Raw genomic sequence first — 27,966 nt, 5'->3', positions numbered from 1 at the left:
AGGAAATCGAAGATTAGCAAGTTTCACTTACAAAAGAGATTCAAAACATATAACAAAATAATTAATCTTATTTCATGCTCCAAATTTTACTTTTTGTTCAAAATGAAGTCTCTCACACTATTGTGTGTTATTCAGTCCCTTGGGCTCCTCCTCCAACATAGCAAAGTAAATATGCTGTGACGATCAGAACTCCCGAAATAGAGACAAATATTTAAAGCATAACACTGTACAGCCCAGTGTGAGAAGTGTCTCCAGTCCCCACTAGCCCCCACACCCCACACCCACATTTGGGTTCTTGCATGCACAGATTTACAGAACAGACAAAAGCTGGCTTGTTTTCTATAATGGGCAGAAAATGCTTCCTTTTGTTTTTAATCTGGCTGAACATTCAGTCTTAACCTTCATAAAGTTCAATTTCTCTTCTGGTACCTCTGAGCTAGATACACCCAAATTTTAAGATAGATGGCTTATAAGGTAAACATATCCATCAGTTATTTCTTTTTACCTATATCTTCAACTTTTTTCTTTCTGTTTGACTTTACCCTCAGCAACATTCACACTTAAATTGGTACCTTGTACCTTAACAACAGAAACAAGACAACTTTTCCCTCATACTTCCTTTTCTGCTGTCATTAGAATTGTTTTGGTAATGGCAGGCTAATTAATTAATACCAACTCTATTACTGAGAAAAATAGAAAATTCAAGGTATATTTATAAATGCCTCTTCAAATACTTCAGAGAGCTTGTAAGACAGCAAAGAATAATGGGGTTAAAATCCAGCAGGAGATGAGCCCAACATTGGGGTCACTTCATCGGAAAAGGCTGAGAAGCTAAGAATTTTCAATAGCCTTAATAGAGTTCAGACCCCATCAGGGAGGTGGTCCAGATAAATCAGGCTCTGAGTTAGTACCCCAAACAATGGCCCTGGGAGTCAGGATGAATGGCAAAAAGGCCAACCCTCACAAGGACTGAAAGCTGTCTTACAATTATTTTAGCACTGATTAGATTAAGATGATCTGGGACTAGTTAGTACCTTTATCATTCTAACGGAAACTAGTGCCTTATCATTCTAAGCAGATGACAGAAACAGACCTATAAGGGATCCTAATAAAGGGTGGACATTAGAATGACTATGATTAATATGTTAAAAAATAAGGGCACCTGGGTGGCTTAGTCGGTGGAACATCCGTCTTCGGCTCAGGTCATGATCTCACAGTTCTTGAGTTTGAGCCCTGTGTCAGGCTCTGTGCTGACAGGTCAGAGCCTGGAGCCTGCTTCGGATTCTGTCTCCTTTTCTCTCTGCCCCTCCCCCGCTCACCCTCTGTCTCTTTCTCTCTCTGTCTCAAAAATAAATAAAAACAACAAAAAAGTTTTTTAAATACGTTCAAAAATAAAGAACAAGTTGAAGCATTTCAGCATATGCAGGAAACTACAGAAAACAAATCAAATGGGAACTAGTACTGACAATATAATTATTAAAATTAAGATCTTTGGGGGTTAATTTGCTATTAAACTATACAGTTGCAAGTATGTCCAAAGAATATATACAGAATAAAGCACAATGAGACAAGGAGAGTGTTCTTTTGGCTTTCTCTTGACAAGTTCAGGAAAATGTTGCCAGGTTAAATGCTTGAAGATGCAGAAACAGATGAATACCAATAGAACAAGATACATATGTGGGTAAATATAAAAAAATATTGGGTCACCTGGGTGGCTCAGTCAGTTCAGTGTCCAACTCTTGATTTCAGTTCAGGTCATGATCCCAGGGTTGTGGGATCAAGCCCTGTGTTGGGGTTCTCGCTGAGCATGGAGCCTGCTTAGGATTCTCTCTCATTCTCTCTCTCTCTCTCTCTCTCTCTCTCCCTCCCTCCCTCTCTCTCCCCTTCCCTCCTCATGCTTCCTCTCTCTCATTCTCTCTCTCTCTCTATATATATATACATATATGTATATACACATATATATGTATATATATTTGAATATTGGCTGTTTAAAAGAATAATATCTTAGAGGATTTGCAATCTGTATAGAATTAAAATACATGGTAACACAAACATATTATTTGTGCCCATAAAATAGTATGTGTACAAATTTATATTCAATTCTAATAAGTTTAAACACATGTTGTAATATTTTTGATAATCACAAAAGAGTAATAAAAGACTTAATAACTACCAAGTTAAGTGGAATTTTACAACTAATTAATTGAAAGGAGGCAAGAAAGGTAAGGAAAAGAAACAGAATAGAGAGACAAATGGAAAGTAAAAATAACAAAAGTAGATGTAAACCCAATTATATAAGTAATTAAATTCACGCTAAATGAACTAAATACTTTTCAGTTATCACACTACTTCTCTAGTCTCTGTTATAGGCAAGCTTTTCAAAAGACTGGTCTACAAATGCTGTTTACATTTTTTCAATGCACACTGTGTAAGCTAGATTTCTCTTACTAAAACTTCCAAGTACTTGCATGATGCCAAATTCAATGATACTTCCTAATACGCATCATGGCATGGCCTTTCAGCAGCACTGGGAGACACTGGTAACCCTCCTTTTTGAAACTTTTTAAAAAATCGTGGTTTCATGACACACTTTTTGTTTATATCTCTCTGGCTACCCCTCTCAACCCCCCTCCATATTTCCCTCTCCTTTTTAAGTTCACTTATTTTGAGAGAGAGAGAGAGAGAGAGAGAGAGAGAGAGAGGAGGTGGGAGGAGTAGGGCAGAGAGAGAGAGAGAGAGGGAGAGAATCCCAAGCACAGAGACTCCGACACAAGGCTCCGTTCCATGAACTGTGGGATGATGACCTGAGCTGAGACCAAGAGTTGGATGCTTAACTGACTGAGCCACCCAGATGCTCTATTCCTATTTTCTGCTACTCTGTCCACCCTTGGGATTTAAGCTGAGGGCTCTCTTTTCATCTCACTTTATATTGTCTCCTTTGGCAATCTCATCAATTTATGTGGCTTTAAGTACTATATATATGCTATACTATAACATATGCAGTGTATACAATGTTATAAATTCTCTCTTTATATATACCATAGTAGTTCAAGTTGAACTACTAATCTCATTTTGACCTGTACTCTTGTAACCTATTCCCTCTTCAGTAAATGGTTCCTTATCCAGCCAGTTACTTTTGCCAAAACTTTGAAGTCATCCTTGATTGTCCCTTATATCCCCTTTCTCTGACACATTTAATTCATTGCCAAATCCTGTTGATTTTAGCTTTTAAATATGTGTGGAGATCTGTCCACTTAGTTTTATTATTCCCACCCTGGTCAAGGCCACTATCTCTTCTTGCTTAGACTATGGGACTAGCTAACTAACTGGTATTTTCATTCCACTCTTATCCTCTTCCAATTTATTCTCCATGTAACAGTCAGAATAAACTTTAGAGAATTCCTTTGCCTAACATATATTGGTGGCTTTCCATTGTAGTTAGGAGAACATCCAAAGATCCCTGTCATTGACTCAGACCTCTCATATCACCAACCTCCTACCTAACTCTTTAACCTGACCCACCACCTTCCCCACCCTCCTCTGTGCACTCTGTTTTAACCACACTGGGCTTTCTTGGAGATATCTAAACTTGGCAAGCTTTTTTACAGCTCAGGGACTTCCCACGTGTTGTTTCTTCTGCCTGGAGAATGCTCATTCCAACTTCCTGTCTGGCTAACTTGTATTCAACCTTCAGGCCTCAGCTAAAATGTTATATCCTCAAGAAGGAATTTATTACCTATTCCCCCTTTTCTTAATTTATCCTAGACCCTCCATTTTACTTTCGTGCCAGTTGTGAACTTATTGATTCTCAGCTCCGAATTTACTTCTCAGTATAGGCTCCGCAATAATGGATGGAATGCCTGTCTACAGTTCTCTTACAGTAAGTGTGGTGTTAAGCTTTTTCAGTAGAGGGCGCTGGAGGCACATTGCTGGAGGAAGCATGGGCGCTCCTGCCTTTGCCAGTGGCTCAGGATGGGTCTTGCAGTGTGGGTATGTTGACACCTGGGGGTGTTCTGTCCCAACATGCTGCCCCTGTAGACCTTGCAGCTCCAGTGTGGCCTAGTGGTCACCTTCCTGTGACCCTCTCCATATGGACATCTTATGCTGCAGGTCTCCTGGCCATGCTGGCACCCTGATTCCATGTGCTCACTTCTCCTCTTCCCTACATTTGTCTCCTGCAGTTTTCCCCATACCACCACCCTCTAGAAATAGTCTTTCCTACAAGGACACCTTGTGCTCCAGGCCTCCTGCCACACTGGCATCCCCACTCTTGTTACCTAGCCATGCACAGGCTACCTGTTTCTGTACATCTGCCCCATCTGTGATCCAAAGTGTTGCTTCCTGTTTGCCCTGTGACTGCACACTTAATCTGCAGGCCCCTGGATGGCCCAGCAAATCAGTGAGCTTCCCTGTGATTCCATGGATTCAACTACATTTCCCAAGGAGATCTGAATCCCCCCAGCCTTGGAGAGGGGTCCTACTTCTAACTACTTCTAAGTTTGTCCTTGCTTGGGGACCCCCTCCCCCACCCCATACCATATAGTTTTCTTATAGCCTATAGTTATTATTTTATCATAGTTTAGTAACTTTGTATTAAACTTCACTTATTTAAATCACTGTGTGATTATATCTCTTGGTTGGATCCAGACTGCTACTTTCTCTTCTCTCACCTTGTAATTTTACTTATAGCACTATTCAGAATTGCAATTTTTTTTGTGAATGTATTATTTTTTTAAAAAATTTTTAATGTTTATTCATTTTTGAGAGGCAGAGAGAGACAGAGTGTGAGCAGAGGAGGGGCAGAGAAAGAAGCAGACCCAGAATCTGGAGCAGGCTCCAGGCTCTGAGCTGTCAGTACACAGCCTGACGCAGGGCTCGAACCCACAAACCGCGAGATCATGACCTGAGTTGAAGTCAGATGCTTAATTGACTGAGTCACCCAAGTGCCCCATGAATGTATTCCTTAATATCAGTCTCCTCTATGTAACCATTAGCACAAATAGGGCAGGTACCAGCTCTTTTTCATATATGTTTCCACAGTTTAGCATAATGCCTGGCTCATAAAAGCAGTTGATAAATATTTATTGCTTGAGTGAATACTGTATGGCTGAGTTCATTTTCTGCTAATTTATCCTGGCATGTTCTTATTATGCCCCCTTAGTTCTTCTCAGTCCTTGCTGTCTATTCTAAAGATCATACATAATGTATTCTGGAATTTGTAGCTCCATAGGGGATCTGATTTTGGTCCTTCATCAAAAAAAAAAAATAATAATAAAGCCTTATTTTTATATTCTATCTCCACATTAAAACCTATTGTGCCAATGATGTTCTGTATCCAAACTGAATATAAGATCCACATTTCTTTCCCAAAGAGGACTAGAAACAGTTTAAAAAAAAACTATTTTAATTTTAACCACAATGCCACCACACTTTTAATTTTTCCACATAAATTCTACCCCAGGATTCATACACTCAAAATCTTAGAGGGCCTACTGGGTAATTTAAATGACTGGACTCAGTGTAAGGAAATGAGGAGTACTAGGGATTATGGCAAATTGGACAGCACATGCTTCACCTGAATGCATTTAATTAAAAAATTTATAAAAACATCGTGCAAGCCAAACATAACATCTGCAGGCAGCAGCAGTCCCGAGATTGCCACCTGGCAAATCCAGCCCTAAAACACTGGATCCCATGAACCATTCTGAATTTCAAGAATGGGGAACCTAAAAATTTTTTTACTATAAATGCCATTATGCATGCTGGTCAAAGGAAAATATTGGATCAGGTGGTTAAGAATGGTTGGGCTCAGTGCTGTATAATGAGAATGTTCAGGGACCAGGGTACTTGACATAGGTTGCTTTATGTATTTGTTTTGCTAAGGAAGGCCATTAAAGAAAAGTTAAGGTTGTCTTGTCACTATGTCACATAGTGACAAGGAAACAAAAATTATCAGCAAAGGGTAGAAAGGATACAATCTCAAGATAAAGAACTCTCTATCCCATTAAAGAAAAACTGGTAAACTTGCATTATTGTTTTTGTTTTTGTCTTCTGACTGTAGGTGGGAATGCACTTTGCCTTGGGACTCACCCAGGTTACAAATCAGTTCTATGAGAATTACCTTGAAAGAGCTTAGAAAAGAACATACGGTTATCAGGATCCCATTCAAGAGGTTTGGAGGAAGGAGATGGTTTTGGCATGTACTTTGGAAAACTCTGCAGGGCCTTCTGAAGCATACCCACATTGGAAACCTCTGGCCTATTTCATTTTAATAATCAGAATATATAGAGAACAAGGCTGGCTCATCATTTCTCATCTTGATTACAGAGAATCCTATTTTCCTGCACTGGAGGGAGACAAAGTTTTTTCAAAGTGGCAATGGCTCACATTCCTGCAAAAGTCAGACACCTCTTTGTGTATGTCATGAATAAGTGACTCACAAGCTAGGAAAAGGGATTCTTCACGATGATTCAATGTGCAAAATCATTCCTCGTTTTACAAAGGGTATTGATTTCTTAATTGATATATATTTCTTTCCTTGTTTCAGAAAGTAAGATTGTATCACATACAAGGGAAACAACCCAAACTCCTGTTTTTCACACTTATTAGAGGTAGCTCACACATGTGGTTCTGAATGAAGCCAACAGGGTAGAAGTCAGTAGGACACAGTGAGCTCGTCTTTGAACTGGACAGCCCATGTGCTCCTAGAAGAGGCAGCTGCTAGTCAGCTCCCACCAACTGTTGCTAGGGAATTTTTTTCTTTTATGAAATTTATTGTCAAACTGGTTTCCATACGACACCCAGTGCTCATCCCAAAAGGTGCCCTCCTCAATACCCATCACCCACCCTCCCATCCCTCCCACCCCCCATCAACTCTCAGTTTGTTCTCAGTTTTTAAGAGTCTCTTATGCTTTGGCTCTCTTCCACTCTAACCTCTCTTTTTTTTTCCTTCCCCTCCCCCATGGGTTCCTGTTAAGTTTCTCAGGATCCACATAAGAGTGAAAACATGTGTGTCTGTCTTTCTCTGTATGGCTTATTTCACTTAGCATAACACTCTCCAGTTCCATCCACATTGCTACAAAGGGCCATATTTCATTCTTTCTCATTGCCACGTAGTACTCCATTGTGTATATAAACCACAATTTCTTTATCCATTCATCAGTTGATGGACATTTAGGCTCTTTCCATACTTTGGCTGTTGTTGAGAGAGCTGCTTTAAACATTGGGGTACAAGTGCGCTAGGGAATTTTTCAAGAGAAGTTGGAAATCAGGATTTCTGTGAGAAATCTCTGAATTTTATGATGTTTGCATCTGATTAAACAAATTAGAGGCGCCTTGGTGGCTCAGTCAGTTAAGTGTCCGACTTCAGCTCAGGTCATGATCTTGTGGTTTGTGGGATTGAGCCCCGCATTGGGCTCTGTGCTACAGCTCAGAGCTTGAAGCCTGCTTTGAATTCTGTGTCTCCCTCTCTCTCTGCCCCTCCCCCACTCATTCTCTCTCTCTCTCTCTCTCTCTCTCTCAAAAATAAGTAAAAAATAAACAAATTAAACACCATATTGCATAGGGGCTAAGAAAACACTTGCGCTGACAGGACATGGCCTGCAGATTGGTAGTTCACGTGAAGTGCCTTCCCCAGATCCCCGGGCACAGGCCCCATCCCACACCTGCAGAATGAGAAAAGTCTGGGAGAAGGACTGCATCTGCCTATTTGGAGAACATTCCCCCAAAGAATCCAACCTCCACTTACAGTCAGAAATCGCAGGTCTATTGAAATCTGGGAAATCAAACAAGGTATTCCAGGCAGCTTCTCGGAGGCTTCAGAAGCCTTGCTAACGTCAATCCCTGTAACCTAGGGAACAGTGTGCAGGCTCTGTGGTCCAGCGAGATGTTACTGCACTTTGCCTTAGTCCACTTTGATTTCTCTAGGGTACTAGGTATGCAGTTTCGTTCTTATTTTCTGGGCTTTGATAAGGAAATTTTCACAGAGGATGTGAAAATAGGAATAAACGAGATAGAAATTTATGCCAGCCTTGATTTATGCAGCAGCAGAGAAAATAAATTACAATTCTCTGTACCTCTGAGGAAGGAAAACTCTAAAAGCCACAGGAGAGAACACTGTTTCCAGAATCCTACAACGTGGTACCTTACAAGACACTACTTTGGTAATGGACTGACTGCACTTCCCAGGGTTTCTTGTTCCTACCCACTCCAACCTTACCTCTCCCCGCAAATTTACCTTCTTATGTCTGTAATAGTGGAGGCAGCCATCATGCTTCAGCACAAACCACCTCTTCCTCCAACCCTTCACAAAACCGGAGTGAGTCCTCTTATGTAAGTAGCCGCGGCAGGTGGGCCAAGGCGTATTGGGACAGCGACTGATGTCAGATCCCACCACCAGAGTCAAGATGTCTGGACCTAGAGAAACGAATTTGGGATAGTGCAGTGGCTGAAAATGTTAAACCAACAGAAAAGACTGTCACTTTTCAGAAGGAATGGATGAAAAGGGGGTTACAGTTTGCATACATGGGATAAATGAAATAGAATCCTACGATTGGAATGGATGAGAGAGTTCCTTAGTGATTCAGTCCCTCATGGCGAGGACGAAAATGAAACCAGGGGAGGTAAAGTGACTTCTTTGAGGGCCATAACTGGGTCATAAGGGGTTCAGTCAGATGTGGGACCCGGAATTGCCAGCTCTTAGTACAGAGCACTTTGTATTCAACCATGTGGTCTTGTCAGGTCTCATCATGGATGACTCAAGTCTGTTCATTCTCACTGTCTATAATAATGTCAAGCTAAATCTTTAACATATTTTGATTTATATCTGAAAAAGGAATATAGGTGATGTTTGGCTTTTCTATCTTACTTTTATTTAAGATAACTAGGTTCCTTGACCTGGGTTAGCTAAAGGGAGGATCTAAACCACTAATACATCTGTCACCTATTCCTGATCAAAATCAATGATAAACCTTTGAACTTGGAAGTAGACAGAAATTCTAGGAAAGCTGAGGCACACATGCTTTTATCCCTTTTTCTTTCTGTCCAACTTAGCGCTGAGGGTTTGACTCTGAGCTTCTGTGTACGTCTTTCTCAGGGTGACCTCCTTGGGGCCTGTACCTCAGTGGTGCCCCCTTTCCTATATGATCAGTACAGTGCATAGCTTGGGGGAATTTGTCCCTGTACCTAATAATATAAGGTCACCATTTACCAATTGTGCTTTGATGTTGCCAGCATGGAAACAGACTTTCATCATATGCCTACCTCTTGATGCCTCAAGAAATTCTCTGAATGTCACTCCAACAGACAGCAACCCTGACACGCTTTGAAGACTGCAAATGGGGTATGACTTCATTTACAATTCCTCAGAGAGGGAGGCCACATCCCTGAAGGGGGACATTTGGCCTTAGCAGCGCTGACTTCATCGTGATGTCTGACATTGAGATTACCGATCTGTTTAGAGCTGTCTATGGAAATGGGGGTCAGTGAGGAGACTCCTCTTATATAAATGACAAGCTCCAACCCAGGGGATCATTCCTGGCTGAGCCACATGGCCCTGAAAATAAAGATTTGTCCCAGAAAGGCTGACATGGTCTTAACTTTAGCAGCACGCAAAGCACCTTGGTAATTAAATAACTCTGTGTGTCAAGCTAATTCTTCATTGCCATGTAAATGCATTTTAATTTATTGAACTGCCCTTAAGCTCCTGTCAAAAACACATCCAGAAAAATTAGAAGCAATGCTCCAGATTGACCGGCAACCCACAAATGTCTTTGTCTTTGGACTTTAGTCCCCGAAGGACTGCACTCTGGACTAATATGCATGGCTGACACGTCTGCCAATCTATTTATGTGGTGCTGCAGTCGCCTGCCCCTTGAGGTCATTTTCCTCTTGCTTACACACACTGCGTATGGGGTTCTCTGACACTGAGCAGGCTGAGCTTGAGCTTCAGCTGGCCATAAACATAACTTGGTTCACCAAAAAATTCTCTCTGGGGCAGGGACACAGATGGTCCTGCTGCCACGTGGTGTCATCATACTAAAGGAAAGTTTTTTACATTCGGAGTGAGGACATGATCCTGACACACAGGGAGTTGCCGAGTTCCAAACAGCTGTTGTGTGATGGTGGTTTTACAGTCTTTGCAGGTCCTATCAGGGGCCAGGGGGTCTGATGCTCAGAGAGACTTTAGATTTTTTATGTTATCTCCAAATAGATTATTTATATAGTCATTGGCAGTGTGTGTGTGTGTGTGTGTGTGTGTGTGTGCATGTGCGTGTGTGTGCATGAATGTGTGCTAAAGGAATTAATTGTGAAGTACTAACAGTGACACCCTCCTGGTTTTGTTATTATTTATCTGTTAATTTACTGGGAGCTAAAAATATGGAGATGCCCTAGTTTAGTGCTTCTCAACGTACATGCAGATGCAAATCACCAGGTGGGTTTGTTAAATTGCCGTCTTCCTTCACTAGGTCTGGGATGAGGCCTGAGATCCTGTGTTTGTAACAAGTTCTCAGCTGATGTCAGACCACAATTTCAGTAGCAAGTAGCCAGGCAACTCTCTGTTGCTGAGAGGTCCTGCTCAGGAGCAGTCTTTGTCGCCACCCACTATGTTTCTTCCTTTCCTTGACTACGATTTAGTTCCCCCTGTATACTTTCATTTTCAATCCCAATATTTTGCAACAACAAAATTGTTAGTTTTTCCCCTTGCTTATGTCTTTCTCTAAGTGTCTCCCCACCCTAGAGAAAGGAATCACACAGCCATTGCCTTCCTCTACTGGACAGCCCAGAAATCTTGCTTGTTTGGGGGACATGGGAAGACAAATGGCCTGAAGTGAAAGAGTCAAGTGCAGATGAACGAGGTTGAAAATCCATGTCTTTAGCAAATACAGCTCTTTGGTGATGACGCCCTTTCAAAGAGAAGCTCTCTGGCAAAACTCTTCTTCCCTAGCACTTGGGCCTAGAGTTTGGGAAGTAAGGTGTTGTGGGTGAGGTTATTTACAGCTACAGGAGAGAGAAAAATGATTTCTTTTTCTAATTCACACTTTCTCTTTGGATCACTGTCTTCTTATTATGCCACCAATCTTCAGCTGTGTCGGAGTCGCACCTCGGCTGTCAGACAAACTCCACCACCCTTGCAGGTGCCGAAGAGAAATGTGCAAGACGTGCGCTGTCCCCGGGGCTGCGTGGTGGGCTGGCACTGTGTACATCTGCCCAGGTTCCACATCCCAATGCACTTCTGTACTTATTTTTAGCAAAGCTGTTCTTGGTGAGACAAAGGAACGGAACGGCCCCAAAGGACTTCCAGGTTGATTAAAGCTTCATTGTTTTCCTCTCCTCTTTCTTTTCCGTGTTTTTCCTTGATGATTAAATCTCCCATGTTAGTCTGCAAGCACTTAGCCCTACAAAAGCCCCAACCAGAAGGATGGGGGACCTAATGAAATAAACATTCACATGGAGCTATTGTTATTCCCATTGGGATCCCAAACATTTTTTAAAAATCTGCTTTAGTCTTCCCATTGGCAAAATTAAGGTAATTTGTACAGGTGTGTGTGTTTAGTATTTCTGAATAGGATTATTTTTGATAATTTTAATTTTATATTATATAATTCTATATTATACAATGTAATATATACTAATATATTATTTAGTATTATTGAATGGGACTATTATTTCAGTAGAATTGTTGAAAACTTGATCTTGTTACATATGGTAGATCCCTTTTCTATGCTAGTCTGGGGAGACATGATAAAGCCTGTACTGGAAGGTAAGAAAATAGATTTTTAATCTTATGGTTGCAAACTTTTGGCCGGCCATGCCTCCAAGACGCTGAGCTCTGTGCTATGCTGGGCTTGCTGTGAGGGAATCATCAGGGAGAGCTGATTAAAATTACAAACATGCAGGCCACCACCAGGAATTCTGTTTTTAAAAGAGGTTCTTGCGTGAGTCTGACATACAGTTAGATTTCAGATTTAAGGTTTTGAGGAAAGTGATTTGATGTTTAGATAATCTAAATCGACAAAGTAGCAACCTGTAATAAAATAAGATTTTACAAAAGTTTAAAATACATAGGAATGAAACTGTACAGAAATATAGAGAGGTAAAAAAAAGATATCAGACTTTTAAGAAGTTTATGCAAACAGGTACAAGAGGCAAGAGGAAACATTTAGATTTTTAAACAACCTCATGTTTGTTTGTTATTTTGTTGGACACTATGTAAATACACTTTTCAAGACCTCTATATATTATATAAATTTAACAAAAGGTCCATTTGTTATCTCATGATTATTGCTTTCTTCAACAAGTTGGTGACTTTTCTGTCCTAAAGAGAACCCCCTAAGAGCTTGCTTTAAATTCTATACATTCCAGAAACACCCTGCCCAATTAACAGCCTCGCTAAAATTGAATGTGTAAAGCACTACATAAAAATTAAATTATTCCCATTATTTCTTTCCTTTTCTCTTCCCTTTTTTTTTAGTTTCATGGTCATGTATATTCTTCTCATAGCCCCACTGCCTCTCTGTAATCCTGTTTTGTTTTTTGTTTTTGCCTTCCCTCATCATTACCACCTATAAATTTTAGAACATGGATGGAACTAAAAGTGTGTGTGGGTGCGTGCCATTTAGGAGGCCTTCATCTGTTGCTCACGAACTTGGGTGCAGACTGCTGAGCCCATCATAGCACTCAGGTTGTTGCACACAATAGTCTTTGGAGTGCAGACCCCTTTTGTTTTGTTTCACTTTATTTTCTGCCTCCATTCCCAATTCTTCTCACACATTCTGCTCCTCACAATAGGTACTCACAGAACATGTTTGATATAGGACTGTGGATACACTCCTTTGTGTGTGTCTTTTTATTTCACACAAACGGTGTTATGCTAAGATCTCATTCTATTTCTCTCTTTTTTCCCCCCACTCTAAACCACGTTTTTTAGCATCTACCAATGTTGCTGGCCAAATGCACATCTTGTATATTGTTTCAAAGTGAGGCACAGAGGTGCAGAGTATGCATCTGTTGTTGGTTTCTTTATCCATTGCCCTAGTGATGGTCACTCAGACTGCCTCTAACTGTTCTCTATCACACAGAACGCTGCAATGAACGTCCTTGTATATGTCCTCTCAGCAGTTTCTTTGGGCTTATAGCCACAGAAGTGCAATTGCTAGGACAAAGGATTTATAGGCACTTCACTAGATGTTGCCAGACTGCTCTCTGAGATGCTAGTAGCTCAGCAAGAGTACACGAAGATTCTCATTTCCTCATTTCCTTACCAAAGCTGGCTATAATCTGATTTCTATTTATTCCCCTAATCTGGTGGATGTAAAGTGTCACCTTGCTGTTAATTTGCATTTCTCTGATCACAAATAAAGTTATTATCCTAGTTTCTTTTATTGACATTATGCTTATAACTTAAAAATCAAGGTCTTTAATACATCTGAAGTCCACCTTTATATATGGTATAAAATATAAAGCATAATATATGAAGGTATGAATCCATCCAATTTATGGTTCTCTGTAAAAATGATGTAGTAAAAATTTTTATCCTCTCCTCATTGTGCTGCTACTTTTATCATATATCAAGTTTTAATAAGTACTTGAGTGTGTTTCTGAGCTTTCTAATCCATTCCATTCCACTGGTATATTTCTGTGAATGCCACCCTTTTTATTACTTATTATTATGGTTTTGCAATATACCTTAATATTTGGTATGAAAGGTTCCTTTGTCCTTGCTAGCCCTATTCATAAATGATCTAGCTATTTGTAGACTTTTATTTTTCTACATATATTTAAGGGTAAGTTTGAAAAGCTACTCAAACATTTTTAATAAAATTTTATTGAAAATTTATTGAATATTTAGATTAATTTTGGGAGAATTAAGATCTTTACAAAGTTTTTCCATCCATGAGGATACTATATATCTTCGGTTATTTAAGTCTCCTTTTATGTACTTTGGTCAAGTTGTAAATATTTTTTCATGAAGCTCTTGCATGTTCTTTGTTGGATTAATTCTTTCCTACCTTGTAGTGTTGCTGCTGTTATTAAACATATATTATATTCCTTTTCTTTTCTTTTCAGTTATTAGTGGTGTAGAAGAACACTACTGATTTTTATAAGGAGACCTTGGTTTGGTCAATCTTTCTCTAATTAGTTCTAAGCATTGGTCTATTGATTTTGTTATAATCATATAATCTGTAAATAATAATAGTGTTATCTCTTTCCTTCCAGGCCATATACCTTTATTTCTCCTTGTGTTATTGAACAAGTCAGAACCTTAGATATCATGGTGAACAGAGGCTGTTAAAATTGGCATTATTCTTCTCAATCTCAAAAGAAATATGTTTAAAGTTTCTCTATTAAGTGTTGTGTTGTTTTATATATACTTTTATACTTTTCTCTTTTCACGATTAGGTTTTTGGTAGATAATCTTTATCAAGTTGTAAAAAGAAACTTCTCTTCCTACTATGCAGGGAATTTAAAATATATATACATTTGTTGAACTTTATTACATGATTTTTTGTTCTGTTGAGATAGTCATGCAATTTTTTTCTTTGGTCCATTAATGGGACGAATTGTACTAAAATATTATAAAGCCATCCTTATTTACAGATAAACCCTACTTTGTTATGATGTATTATATGCAATTTTAATAAACACTTTTATTCAGGTATCTATTATTTTTTCTTAGGATTTGTGCATCTATATACTCATAAGTAAAATGGACATATTCTTTCATTTTTTATACTACACTTACCCTGTTCTGGAATCAAGGTTAGAGTAGCCTAATAAGATGAACTGAGAAGCCTTCACTCTTTCCTAGTCTCTGGAAAACTCTATAGAATAGGAATCATTTGTTCTTTGAAAGTTGGATAAATTTCATCTATAAAAGTGACTGGTATCTTGTGCTTATAAATGGGGGATGAATTGGGGGTGGAAATGGGGGAGAAGTGAGATGGTCTCTTTCTTTACTCTATAAATACCTTTATTAGAGTCTAGACAAATTTTCTATTTATTCTTTTACTGATTTTGGAACTTTAAATACTTTTGGAAAATGTTCTTATTTATCTAGTTTTCACATTGTTATATAGTTGTTCAAAGTAGTATTTAATTATTTAGAAGTTTTACCTTTCTCTTTTTTTTATTCTCTATTTTGTTTATTTGCATCTTTTTTTATTATTTCCCAATTAAGAGCTGTGTTATAATCAATTAGTCTTAGAGATTCAGCCTGAGGAAGAAGCAATCAACTCCGTAATACAGCTGGGCTCAAGGACCACCTACATGTTTCCCACCGACCATGAGGAACAGGTGCTACCGTTTGTCTGGCTCTCGGTAGGGTGGTTAAGTTGGGTTTTGGCTGCTGAGCACCAAGCTGGGGAGAAAAGCTCTAAGAATATGTCCCTCAGCATTCTTCTGCGTGAGACACTTGGCTCTCTTCTACTATTGGCCACACTTCCCATCTCCCAGAACATACACAGGTATGCAATGGACTTGTTTCCCTATAAGTCTCTTACTGTCCTTACTGTAGCGTCTCAGATCTATAACTCACTTTCCTGCTTGTGAGGTATCTCCACTGTTGTGTTTGAGAAGGTTTAGCAAAGATACAAGGAGCTTCTGAGGGTCAAGGTCTTCTTGGGGTAGGGAGGCCAAGCGGGTAGAACCCAGATTGTAACAGCAGATAAAGGCATGCTACAAATAACTGCCAGGAGCAGCACAAACTAGGGTGTTGAGTGTAGCTCTTTTCCAGTATCAATGTTAATTCATCATCTTTCGGAAACAGAAGAGAAAATCCTCTATTTAAGTTTTAGAGATGTTTTCTGCCTTCCATTAACTGATAGAGTGTGGCTGAATGGTTCAGTGTTACCAAGAATGTTAAGCTCCTTGGGGAAAAATAAAAAGTCCTAAGAGTGGAAATATTACTAACATCAGGTTTTCTGTAACTAAAAAATTGGAAAAGTAATTATTTGTGAGAAAGAACCTAGGAACAGCTAAATCCCATTCTTATGGGGGATACCACCAATTCATTAGTATAATTGTTACCATATTACCTTCATTTCTTATCTCTGCTGCACATAGGATAAATATTTAGGTAGGACTTACAAGTAGGTAGTGTACATGTTAACTGACAGTGTCCTTGGATTTCTGGTGCACCCAGTACATGACAAGTTCTACACAAAAGCCACATATTCAGCTAAATTCTGCACCAAAAAAGTCTACAATAGCTACTCAGGATACAAAATTTGTTAGTGATTTTCTCATCCTGGTCTACACTAAGTCTCTCTCTCTCTTGCTAACCCTCAAGCATGATAGCATCACGAGAAAGGACAAACAATATTTATTGTTTAGCAAGTTATACTTACGGCACATGTGGCCTAAACAAAATGTACAAATTTTTATAGCTCAGTGCCTGAGGATATATTTCAGGAGCAAAGAGATATGTATGCAGCCTTTGGGAGGCCAGGAATAGGACACTTCACCAAATAATCCCTTGATGGAACACAGCATTTACCAGTTATATATTTTTACGTCTATGGGGAGATAAGGATTTGTAACATGGTGTCAAGAAAGTAACTTGTTTTGCAGAGTGGAAGATGGTATTAACCTTTCCACAAAATGTGCGTGGATACAAGGGTAGGCAGGGGCGTGTATTATTATTATTATTCTCTCCGTGGTTCCATCTGTGTCAGAATTGGTTTAAAGGCCCTCCTTAAGTGGCCCTAGGAGAATCTGTGAAAGCTTTAGATTTGTGATTTCTTTATTTCTTCCTCTCTCTTTTTTAAGCATGAAACCCCTGAGGTTCTTACCACTAAAAACTGATGGAAAGAAAGGAAAAGAGAGAGAGAGAGAGAGAGAGAGAGAGAGAAAGAGGAAGGAAGGAAGGAACACAGAGGCAAGGGAGGGAGAGAGGACAGGAGGAAGGGAAGAGAAATTGTAAATGAGAGTATTATTACGATGACATTTTTTGTGGCAAAGAGTTTCAGGAAATATTTTTGTAATAAATAGAGTACATTCTGCTGCCATTTTCTGGTTTCACTTTACAATACAGAAGGAACGTGGTGCTGAAAAATGATTTAATTGCTATGAAGCACCATGTTGATGCCAAGGTATTAAAGGAGCTTGGCGGGAGAAGTGCGGTTACACCTGTTGTGTAGTGTCCTCATCGTGTTTGAACTCCCTGGTGCGCCGAAGCCCTCTGCTTCTTCAGAATGACGTTGAACTCTGTAGCTGGCCCACCTACCTTTCCTTGCCAGGTGCACGGCTTCTGCATGCTCCACACTGGTGACCTCCGTGCCGTTGACAGCCAGCACCACATCTCCAATCTGGAGCCCGGCTTCCTCAGCGGCGCTGTCTGCAAGTAGACAGACAACAAGGGTCTCATGGAGGAGGGGTCCCAAATTGAGTGCCCTGCTGTTTGTCCTCTTTTTAAAAGCCTCTCTCTAAAAGGCCTTTCTTTCCAACTTTAGACAATTGCCTATGTCATTAATAAGAGGGAAAATGCTATCCTCCCAGCCTCCCTTTCATTTCCTGGACGCGGTTTCTTTGCGCATTCAGCCAGGCGTCCGCATGGCCCCTTTGCAATATAATAGCAAGGCTGCTCAGAGACTCAATCTATTCATCCACCAGAAGGTTGAACTGCTAGTTCTCATTCCTTCATTGCTGCTAGGTCTCTTTGTAACCCTGAGAAAATCACTTAACCTCAATATCTTCATCCATAAAAAGGGGGGTGGGGGCAGTGTTTCTCTGCAGGATTGTTGAAGGAACAAGTAATTGAAATACTTATGAAGTTGTGGCAAAAACAGATCTTGGAGTGGTCAGAAAAAAAAAAAAAGAGCTGCTTTTACTTTGTAGAGGCTCCTTTCTGAGCTTTCTCAGAAAGGAAGCCAAAAATAGTCTAAGCCTTAGGATTTAGGCTTTGGAGGTGGGGAGGACCTCTCTGGAGGCTATTTATTTTATCTCCTGGTTTTTTAGCATCTGTATTTACTGTTATATACCTAATATTCTCTAGGGGTAAAAACAAAAAGGGGCATAATAAGCCATTTCAAGGTTAATTCATTTTTAATAAGGTCTCCCATATATTGGACCAAGATTCTTTGTGTAGCAGTTTGAACTTCTTTTTTCTTTTTTACATCAGCTGAAGCCCATTTCCTCTTTTTTAAAATAGTTTTTAATGACTCTTATTTACAATTTAAGTTTGTCTTAATATTTTTAATATTTAAGATTCTATATATTTCAATATATTGAATATGCGACATACTAAACATTCAATATTTAAAGTTGGTATTTTAATACCAATATTGCTAATATACAGTGTTATATTAGTTTCAGGTGTACCAATTAAAGTGAGCAAACACTTCCATACATCCCCCGGTGTTCATCACAAGTGGCCTCCTTAATCCCCATCACCTATTCCCCTATTTCCCCACTCACCTCCCTGCTGGTAACCATCACTTCTTTGTAGTTAAACATCTGTTTCTTAGTTTTTCTCTTTCCTTTGCTCATTTGTTTTGTTTCTTAATTCCACACATGAATTAAATCATACTGTATTTGTCTCTCTTTGGCTACCTTATTCCATTTAACATTATACTCCCCAGCTGCATTCATGTTGTTGCAAATGTCAAGATTTCATTCTTTTTTTGTGGTTGAATAATATGCCATTGTATATATATACTACTCTTCTTTCTCCATTCATATGTTAATGGACACTTGGGCTGCTTCCATATCTTGGCTATTGTAAATAATACTGCAGTAAACATAGGGGTGCTTCTATCTCTTTGAATTAGAGTTTTTGTATTTTGGGGGTAAATACCCAATAGTGCAATTGCTGGATAATAGGGTATCCTATTTTTAACTTTTTTGAAGGACCTGCATACTGTTTTCCACAGTGGCTGCACCAGTTTGCATTCCCACCAACAGTACAAGAAGGTTCTTTTTTCTCCACATCTTTGCCAACACTTGTTGTTTCTTGTGTTTTTGACGTTAGCCATTCTGACAGGTGTGAGGTGGTATCTCATCACGGTTTTGATTTGCATTTCTCTGATGATGAATTATGTTGAACATCTTTTCATGTGTCTGGCCATTTGTATATCTTGTTTGGAGAAATGTCTGTTCATGTCTTCTGCCTATTTTTAACTAGATTATTTGTTTTTTTGGTGTTGAGTTGAATCCGTTCTCTATAGATTTTAGATACTAACCTTTTATCGGATATGTCATTTGCAAATATCTTCTTCCATAAGTAGGTTAACTTTTAGCTTTGTTGATTGTTACCTTTGCTGTGCAGAAAATAGTTTATTTTTGCTTTTATTTCCCTTGCCGCAGGAGAGATATCTAGAAAATGTTGCTCTGGTTGATGTTAGAGAAATTACTGACTATGCTTGCTTCTAGGATTTTTTTGGTTTCAGGTCTCACATTTAGGTCCTTAATCCATTTTGAGTTTATTTTTGTGTATGGTGTGAGAAAGTGGTCCAGTTTTACTCTTCTGCATGTAGCTGTCTAGTTTTCCAACACCATTTGTTGACGAGATTATCTTTTTCCCATTGTATCATTTTGCCACAAGAAAAAGGAATAAAAGGCATCCAAATTCATAAGAAGTAAAACCTTCACTATTTGTAGATGACATAATACTTCATATAGAAAATCCTAAAGACTCCACCAAAAAACTACTAGAACTGGTAAATGAATTTAGTAAAGTAGTGGGATACAAAATCATTGTACAGAAATCTGTTGCATTTCTATACACTAATAATGATGCAGCAGAAAGTGAAATTAAGAAAGCAATCCCATTTACAATTGCACCAAAAATAGTAAAATACCTAGGAATAAACCTAACCAAAGGGTAAAAGATCCATATTCTGAAAACTATAAAAAAACTGATTAAAGATATTGAAGAGGACACAAAGTAATGGAAAGGCATTCCATGTTCATGGATTGGAAGAACAAATATTGTTGAAATGTCTATACTACCCAAAGGAATCTATATATTTAATGAAACCCATATCAAAATACCAATAGCATTTCTTCACAGAGTTAGAACAAACAATCCTAAACTGTATGGAACCAAATAGGACCACGAATAGCCAAAGCAATCTTAAAAAGGAAAAGAAAAGCTGGAGGTATCATAATTCCGGACTTCAAATTATATTACAAAACTATACTTATCAAAACAGTGTGGTACTGGCACAGAGGTAGACACATAGATCAAAAGAACAGAAGACCCAGAAATTAGAAACCCACAATTATATGTGCAATTGATTTCAATAGAGGAGGAAAGAATATGCAATGGGAAAAAGTCTCTTCACCAACTGGTGTAGGGAACTGGACAGCTGGACACCAACTGGACAGCTATGTGCAAAAGAGTAAAACTGCACCACTTTCTTAGACTACACACAAAAATAAAATCAAAATGGAATAAGGACCTAAATGTGAGACCTGAAATCATAAAAATCCTAGAAGAAAACATTGGTAGCAATTTCTCTGACAGTAGCCATAGCAACATTTTCCCTTCCCCTCTCTTTGATCTGAGTGCTGGGTGCAAGCTCATAGACTTGCAGAGCATCATGCAGCAATATTAGGCTGTCATAAACCTCCTTGAAGACTTTTAATCTTAAAGCATGACTCAATTGGTGAGGTAACATGACTTTGAATATTTTGAGCAATGACTATAGCTTGTCTAAGTCTATTTATGATAGTGGGGGGAGGTATTCTGTGCTTGGATAAGCAATAGTCAATCAATGTAGGAAAGTTAAGTCAAAAGTAATAATTGATATATCCTTAATTTACATAACATCATCCTTATAATAAAGTCTCATGGTATGGTTGACCATTTGAATTAAATTTCCTCCATAGTCTTAAAGGACTCAAAGGACTTGTTTATGGCAATGCCTTCTGAACTGAATTCCAAAAGGACAATATATGTCCAGAAATATCTTCTTGCCAATTTTTGTACTCCCTGTGGTAACCATATATGATGTCTCCTATATACCTATATATCTTCTGATAAATACATAGTGAATGAATGAGTGGATGACCTAAAACTTGTATCTTTGAGAAAGTTAGAATTACATTGCAGAAGTTAAGACATGTATAATCAAAAAGAAAAGTAACTTTGCAATACAGTAAGTGGCAAGTGTAAAATAAGTAACAAAGATAATAGGTATTGGGAAATTTCAGAAAAGGGAATTCTCACTTCCATCAGACTGGTTAAGAGATGCTTTCCAAAGGAAGTGGAATTTTGTCTTGACCTTAATGAATAAATAGGTTATCCTTAAGGGGGAATAATAAAGAGAACATGGTGGCAAAGGCTGCTGGGTATTCACAAACCTAATTCCTCTTCTATCTGGGATCACAGTTGGACAACTTTTCTCAGGATCTCTTGTAGCTGGGTGGGGAAAATGATAGGGTTTTAGCCACTAAAATGTGAATAGAAGTGGTGGGTGCCACTTAGGAGCCTGGCTCATAAAAACGTCCCATGGACCACCTTTCATATTCTTTTCCTATCTTCCTGCGAGATGCAGATGCCTCAGTGCCCTAGGTTAGGCTACAATCAAGAACAAATAAGCTTGTATATGAAAACATTACAGGGGACAAAGTCGCCCTCCAACCAAGAACATCCACATTGGACATTAGTCCACATTAGTGAGTGACTAATGAGCCTTTATTATCTTAAGCCGTTAATATTTTTTTGTCGCTAAAACTAGCATAACCTCAAACAGTTGGCACTCCATGAAGGCAAAGTTTTCTGAGCAAAGGTGCATGAGAAGGTTTTATGACATGCCAAGAAGTTAATGACTCGGAGCAACTAGAGCAGAAGTGTGGGTGGGTAGGGTGAGTGTGGAAGATTGGAAAGATGGCCAGTTTGTACAGGTCTTGGATGTGAAGATCAATTTGTACTTGATATTTCACCAATAGAGATCCATCAAAAGTTTGTGAGCAGAAAATATGTATGCAGTGGTTTTTAGAAGATTGATTTAGAATGGGAAAGGATGAAGATAAGCATATCAGCAAGGATATTATCAGAATTGATACAGGTCTGCAATGTGACTCTGGACACAGGAACTGGACATGAATGGAAGGTGTAACATGCTGTTGTGGGACCTAAAACTCTTTATTGCACTTATTTGCATATCTGCCTTTCTACCCCTAATGGAGTATAAGCACCTCAGAGATAAGTGAAATTGTTTGTTTCTTTGTTCATATATATATATATATATATATATATATATATATATACATATACATATACATATATATATATATTCATATTCAGATAGGTACCTCCTGGGGTGCCTGGGTGGCTGAGTCAGTTGGGTGTCAATCTTTGGCTCGGGTCATGATCTCACAGTTGATGGGTTCCAGCCCCAGTCGGGCTCTGTGCTGACAGCTCAGAGCCTGGAGCCTGCTTCAGATTCTGTGTCTGTCTGTCTGTCTGTCTCTCTCTCTCTCTCTCTCTGCCCCTCCCCTGCTCGTGCTGTGTCTCTCTCTCAAAAATAAATAAACATTAAAAAAATTAAAATTAATTAGGTACTTTCCATACCTAATAATCTCTGGCACATGGCAGGGGCTTTAAAAAAGTTGGCTGAATGTATGTGTTTGCTTTTAGATGTACTGAGATAGTCATGGAAGAAAAAATTGAAAATGTTCATTGAGCTGGTAGGAAAATATCTTTGATACCTAGGATATGAGAAAGGCCTGAGAAATTGATTTAGAATTTATAACCAAAGGGACACATGTAAGGAGAAGAATAAAGAACATTGAGGATAAAATCTTGAAGAATAAAGAAGAGCCAGAGAGGAATACAAAGAAGGTGCAGGTGGATCCTAGGAGCATAGAAGCAAGAGTGTAAGGTAAGTAGGAGCAGGAGAAGAATTTCAAGATGGAGAGAATGGTCATTCATAGTGACAGCACAGAAATAACCGCCATGATAGCACTGTAAATTCTAGGCTGTCTGAGAAGCCAAGAACAAGGATAGAGGGAAAGTGATTGAATCTGAATATGGGAATGTTAAGTGATAATTAGAGAATTTTAAGGAGTGTGATAGAAGTGGAAGATACATGTTTGAGATCTTGGTGCTGATCAGTGCATGCTAACTGATAGATAATCTCAGGTGTTTGGTAACAAGTCTTCTATCCCAAGCAAACAATTTTTTTTTTAATTTAAATTATCCATCAGTGTGGAAACAAATCATGTTTTTAATCGGTTTTATAATATTTATTTTTGATAGAAACACAGAGACAGAGTGCGAGCGGGGGAGGGGCAGAGAGAGAGGGAGACACAGAATCCGAAGCAGGTTCCAGGCTCTGAGCTGTCAGCACAGAGCCCGATGAGGGGCTCTAACCCACAAACCCCATGAGATCATGACCTGAGCTGAAGTCAGACGCTTAACTGACTGAGCCACCTGGGCATCCCAACGATTAATTTTCTGACAACTTTATTAAGTTAAAATTCACAGACCTTATATTTCACCCATTTAAAGTGTAAAATTAAATGGTTTTTAGTGTATTCATGGAGTTGTGCATCCATCACCACAGTCTAATTTTAGATCATTTGTTACCTTAGAAACTCCCATTACCATAGCTGTTACTCTGTTTCCCCCAACCTCTCAGCTCCAGGCAACCATTAATCGATTTTGTGTCTCTATAGTCTTGCCTGTTGTGGACATTTCATATAAATGAAACTATACAATATTCTTTTGTGTTTGGCATCATTCACATGGCAATCACTTATTTTCAAGATCCATCCATGTACCATGTACTATATTTCTTTGAATCAATGAATAAACATTTTATTGTAAGGGCACAGTACCTTTTGTTTACCCATTCATCAGTGGATGGGAATTTGTGTTTTCACTTTCTGGATAAATAATGCTGCCATGAAAATTTGTGCACGAGTTTTTTTTTGTTTTTGTTTTTGTTTTTGTTTTTTTTTTTTGTGGACACATGTTTTCATTTGTCTCACATATATACCTAGGAGTGGAATTGCTGGGTCAAATGGTAACTCTGTGTTTAACCTTTTGAGGAATGGACAGACTGTTTTCCAAAGTATCTATATCATTTACATTCCCATCAGCATTGTATGAGTGCTATGGATTTCTCCACATTTTTGCCAATACTTGGTATTTTTGACTTTTTACTATAGCCATCTTAGTAGGTATGGAGTGGTATTTCACTATGGTTTTCCTTTTCATTTCACTGATGACTACTGATACTGAACATTTTTTTGTGAGTGTGCTTATTGACTATCCTCTTTAGAGAATCTCTACTGAAATCCTTTGTACCTTGTGTTATTTATCTTTGTATTATTTAGTTTTGGGAATAAAAATGATCCTTGTTGGTAGAAAATTATTTCTGCAGTGTTATTCTACTGACGGCTCATTTGAATGCTTTGAGCTTCAGTTACACATTGCATTAACTATGATCCTGTATTTTGCAATGCAGCCTGCAAATTTTCCCATTATTAATATGGTGAGAGGTTGAGGCTGTGGGACTTCTTGGAGGAGGAAGATATGTCAAAGTAGGTAACTCTACCTCAGGCTGTTCTTTGGAGCAGATGGAAGTATATATATCCTACGTTGTACAGGAAGGATTGAGGTGGTAGGAAAGCAAGACCATGACTTTCTACGTATTTTTCCTTAACTGTATACTTGACTGCATGGTTTTGTGTTTGTTGGAAAGAGTTAAATGCTGAGCTACTCCATCCTTAGATGCATATTTACATATAATGCAGAATCTGAAAAACTTATAATTAAAAGGGGGCTTGTCCTTTAATTAAAAAAAATTGCACTATAACAGTAGCATTTTAAATTCTAGAACTTCCAGAAAGATGGGCCTATCCATAATTTCCTCTATGGTTTTCCCATCCCTAAATGTATAGTTTTCTTTTCAAGTTTGCTTGGTATCAAAGTTGGAACATCTGTTTCTTTTGTTTATGCCAACAGATCTCATAAGCATTTAAGCTTTCATAGAAAATGTTCATGCAAATGCCAGCCGGGTGTTGGCAATTAGTTATGTAAGCTACCAGCAAACTCCCTCTCTGTATAGTTATGGATAATCATTTCCATCCCACCTACAGGTCTCCCTGCTTTATCTTTTTATCTTCAGTGTGTAATTAAGCCTCTCTAGTGCATCCAGAACAATGTTTTGTGGTGTGAATGAGATTTTCAGAAGTGCTGAAAATACGTGTAATTTTAAAGTCCTTCAACCCCTCATTTAGCAGTTTTGACTAGACAATGGATTTCAGAGGTTGCTCTTCAGCATTGAGGAATAGATTTTAAAAAAAGAGAAGTAGACTCAGCAGCTACATGAATCCCTGCCAGGGCAGCACTTTGTGATGTTGAATAAAATCCTAGGTTAACTATGTATTGTACCATTTCTGCTACAGTAGAGATCCTTCAGCTTTTCCTATTATAAAACCTCAGGACCTCCTAAATACAAAGTCACACGCAATGCAAACATTTTGATTTGTTTCACATTTGAATGGATGAGATACACTTAACTATGTATCACTTTAACAGTTACAAAGGTATCAGTAAGTAAAGAAATCATAACATTTTGTTAAACTGCATTTAGTTATTTTATCTAGAAACACAGGCATGAAGAGTTTTGGGTATTTGGCAAAAATCTAACTAAACTTACCAAGTTGGACCTGTTTGATTTTTAAAGGGTAGTCATTTTTATTTTCCTTATGAATTTTACGTCTGTACCACTAACCTTGTGAAGTCAGAGGTAGAAAGAGGAGGTGAGGGAAGGGGAAAGAGAAGATGGAGAGAAAGAAGGAGAGAGGGAAAATGTGAAACATTCTTGAATACATTCCCTATGAATAAACATTTATTTCCTCTAAGCCAGATGTCTTTTAAAAATATAGTAAAAGCTCAGAAGCCACTTGATGGTAAAAAGTTGCCTGTCTTCGTGTCTGTACAGAAATTATTAAGCCCACAATCGTTTTTGGTTCTTGTCACTTTGAAGGGCTCTAAGGGGCCAAGCGAGGTTGACCTGGCAACATTTGCAGTTTTTATCTTTGGCCACCTGGGTTCTATTGACTCCATTCTCGTCTGCTCTTTCCCCACTTGTTTGGGGTCTACCCTTCTGTCCCCAAATTCCACCAACATTTGGGTAAAACCCCTTCTCTCCCCAATCATTAGGGAATTATTTGCTAAATAATAATTTATATATTTGATTAACTGATTGAACTTTAATTGAAAAATAAGTAAACTCCAATGGAAATTCATTCACATCAAAGTAGAAAAGTAAAAATATATCCATGCATTTGCATTTTAATATCTAATTACAGAATAAAAAGGCTTTTCCCTGAATGAAAGAATATTCAGCTAATAACTTGGCCCTTTGCTTTTCTATAAATATTTTAGAATCTCATTGAAAAAATTTTTACCAATAAAACAAAAGCAGGTACTCTACTAGAATTTACTTGGGATTCCGTCTCTAGATCAATTTAAGGAAGAATTGACCTCTTTAAATATCAAGACTTACAAATGATACATATGTTTTTCCTGCCACTAATTTAGGTGTTCTTTAATTTCTTTCTATATTATTTTTGAAAATAGTATTCATTATACCTTTATTAGAATTATTCCTATTGATTTGCCTTTTTTTCTTTCTATGGGCTTTTTACTCCCTACCCTGTATGGAGGTCTTAGGTCTACACTGCCCACATATACATACCTTTAAGAGAATCTGCGGTGAGGATTGTAATTGAAACCCTTCACTTGCCACACTTTCTGATAGCCTCGCCTCACACAGAGGTTACATTCTCACCAGAAAGTCCCTGATTACAGCCAGTGACTGAATTTGGAGTGGGTACTAGAGCCAGGCTGCTTCTGGCCACCTCCTGACTTCTCCAATGAACACTCTTTGCTCTGGGTCTTCTTATCAGACTGCCTCAGAATTTCTCAGAGCTGCACTGCCATTGGAGGATCTAACTACATAATCCTGATTCCTTCTCCGTGTCCTCTCTCAGGTGCCAGACCACCATTGTGGAGCCTTAAGAAGTCTTTTCTGCTTACTTATGCTCTCTTTCTTTTGTCTATCATAGTGATTTCCTCCAGTCTTTTGCACCTGTATTTTGGTACTGGTGTCTATTTCTCAGATTATAGGATCTGAGAAAAAGGAACTCCTTTTATTACCTTAAAGAAATTTGCATCAACTCCCAATTTGCTAATGTTTTTGAAAGCCATGAAAAGGTGGAAAAATTGACCTTAAGGTGGAAAAGAAGGACAGGAGGAATAGGTAAAAGATTTGAGTACATTTGGAAGTGTAAAGGTGATATTTCTGATGAATAGAAAACAGAGATGAGAAATAGTGAAGAAGATCATCTATGCTTGTAAGCCTGAGGCAGTCTCAGGCAATTTATTCTAAATTGGTAAAAAATGCAAGAATTTTGATTACTAGACTAACCTGTAGTTCTATGATTATTATATGGACTTAGAATGACAAAACAACAGTGCTTTTATTGTCTAAGACTATAAAAAATTAAGATCAATCCCAGAACTCACCCAGAGCAGTGAAGAATGGGTCTACCCCATTCTTCTACCTTATAAGGTAAGCTTAGTGGAGAATATTGAGAAAAAGTTATTTTATGTAATACACTGAATGAATCCTACTCAGCCATAAACAGGTGTTGGAGATAATGTCAGTGTCGCTAAGAGTTGATGTGATTTTTAAGGTATTGAATACCTTTTTCAACAGTTGGGAATGAAGTAGGTCAAATCAAGTCATGAAATATTCTTTGATAAGAATAACAGGGTTTTTAAAGAATGTGATTAGAAAGAAATAATACATCAAGAAGAGACAAAACATCAGCTTTGTGTGCAGTAGTTAAGGTTTCCTTGGTTTGTGTGACTTGTTTATCACTCACTGGGGGCAGACTGTCACTGTGTCAGTAGGACTTGAGGCCGAGTGGTTGTAGACTTCATTGAGGTCCTCTAACATCTTCTCCATTATGGGTGGCTTGGGGTAGGTAAGGAAGCATTAT

At 38.5% G+C, this 27,966-nt stretch overlaps 1 protein-coding gene across 2 annotated transcripts in view; it reads right to left on the bottom strand.

The window, feature by feature from the left end:
• The window catches only part of LOC132681113 (uncharacterized), a 123,268-nt gene that overhangs the window by 51,431 nt on the left and 43,871 nt on the right, over positions 1-27,966 (bottom strand). For both annotated transcript variants that reach the window (XM_060635250.2, XM_078447637.1), the window contains exons 7-8: positions 17,225-17,335; positions 8,237-8,415 (exon numbers count right to left, since the gene is read on the bottom strand). In XM_060635250.2, coding sequence (XP_060491233.1) covers positions 8,237-8,415; positions 17,225-17,335 — 290 coding nt within the window. The remainder of the gene's footprint in view (positions 1-8,236; positions 8,416-17,224; positions 17,336-27,966) is intronic.

Source organism: Panthera onca, chromosome A1 (genome assembly GCF_046562875.1).
Source record: "Panthera onca isolate mPanOnc1 chromosome A1, mPanOnc1 haplotype 2, whole genome shotgun sequence".
NCBI lineage: Eukaryota > Metazoa > Chordata > Mammalia > Carnivora > Felidae > Panthera > Panthera onca.
Note: the sequence above shows the minus strand (reverse complement) of the source record. Positions and strands in the feature narration are given on the sequence as shown.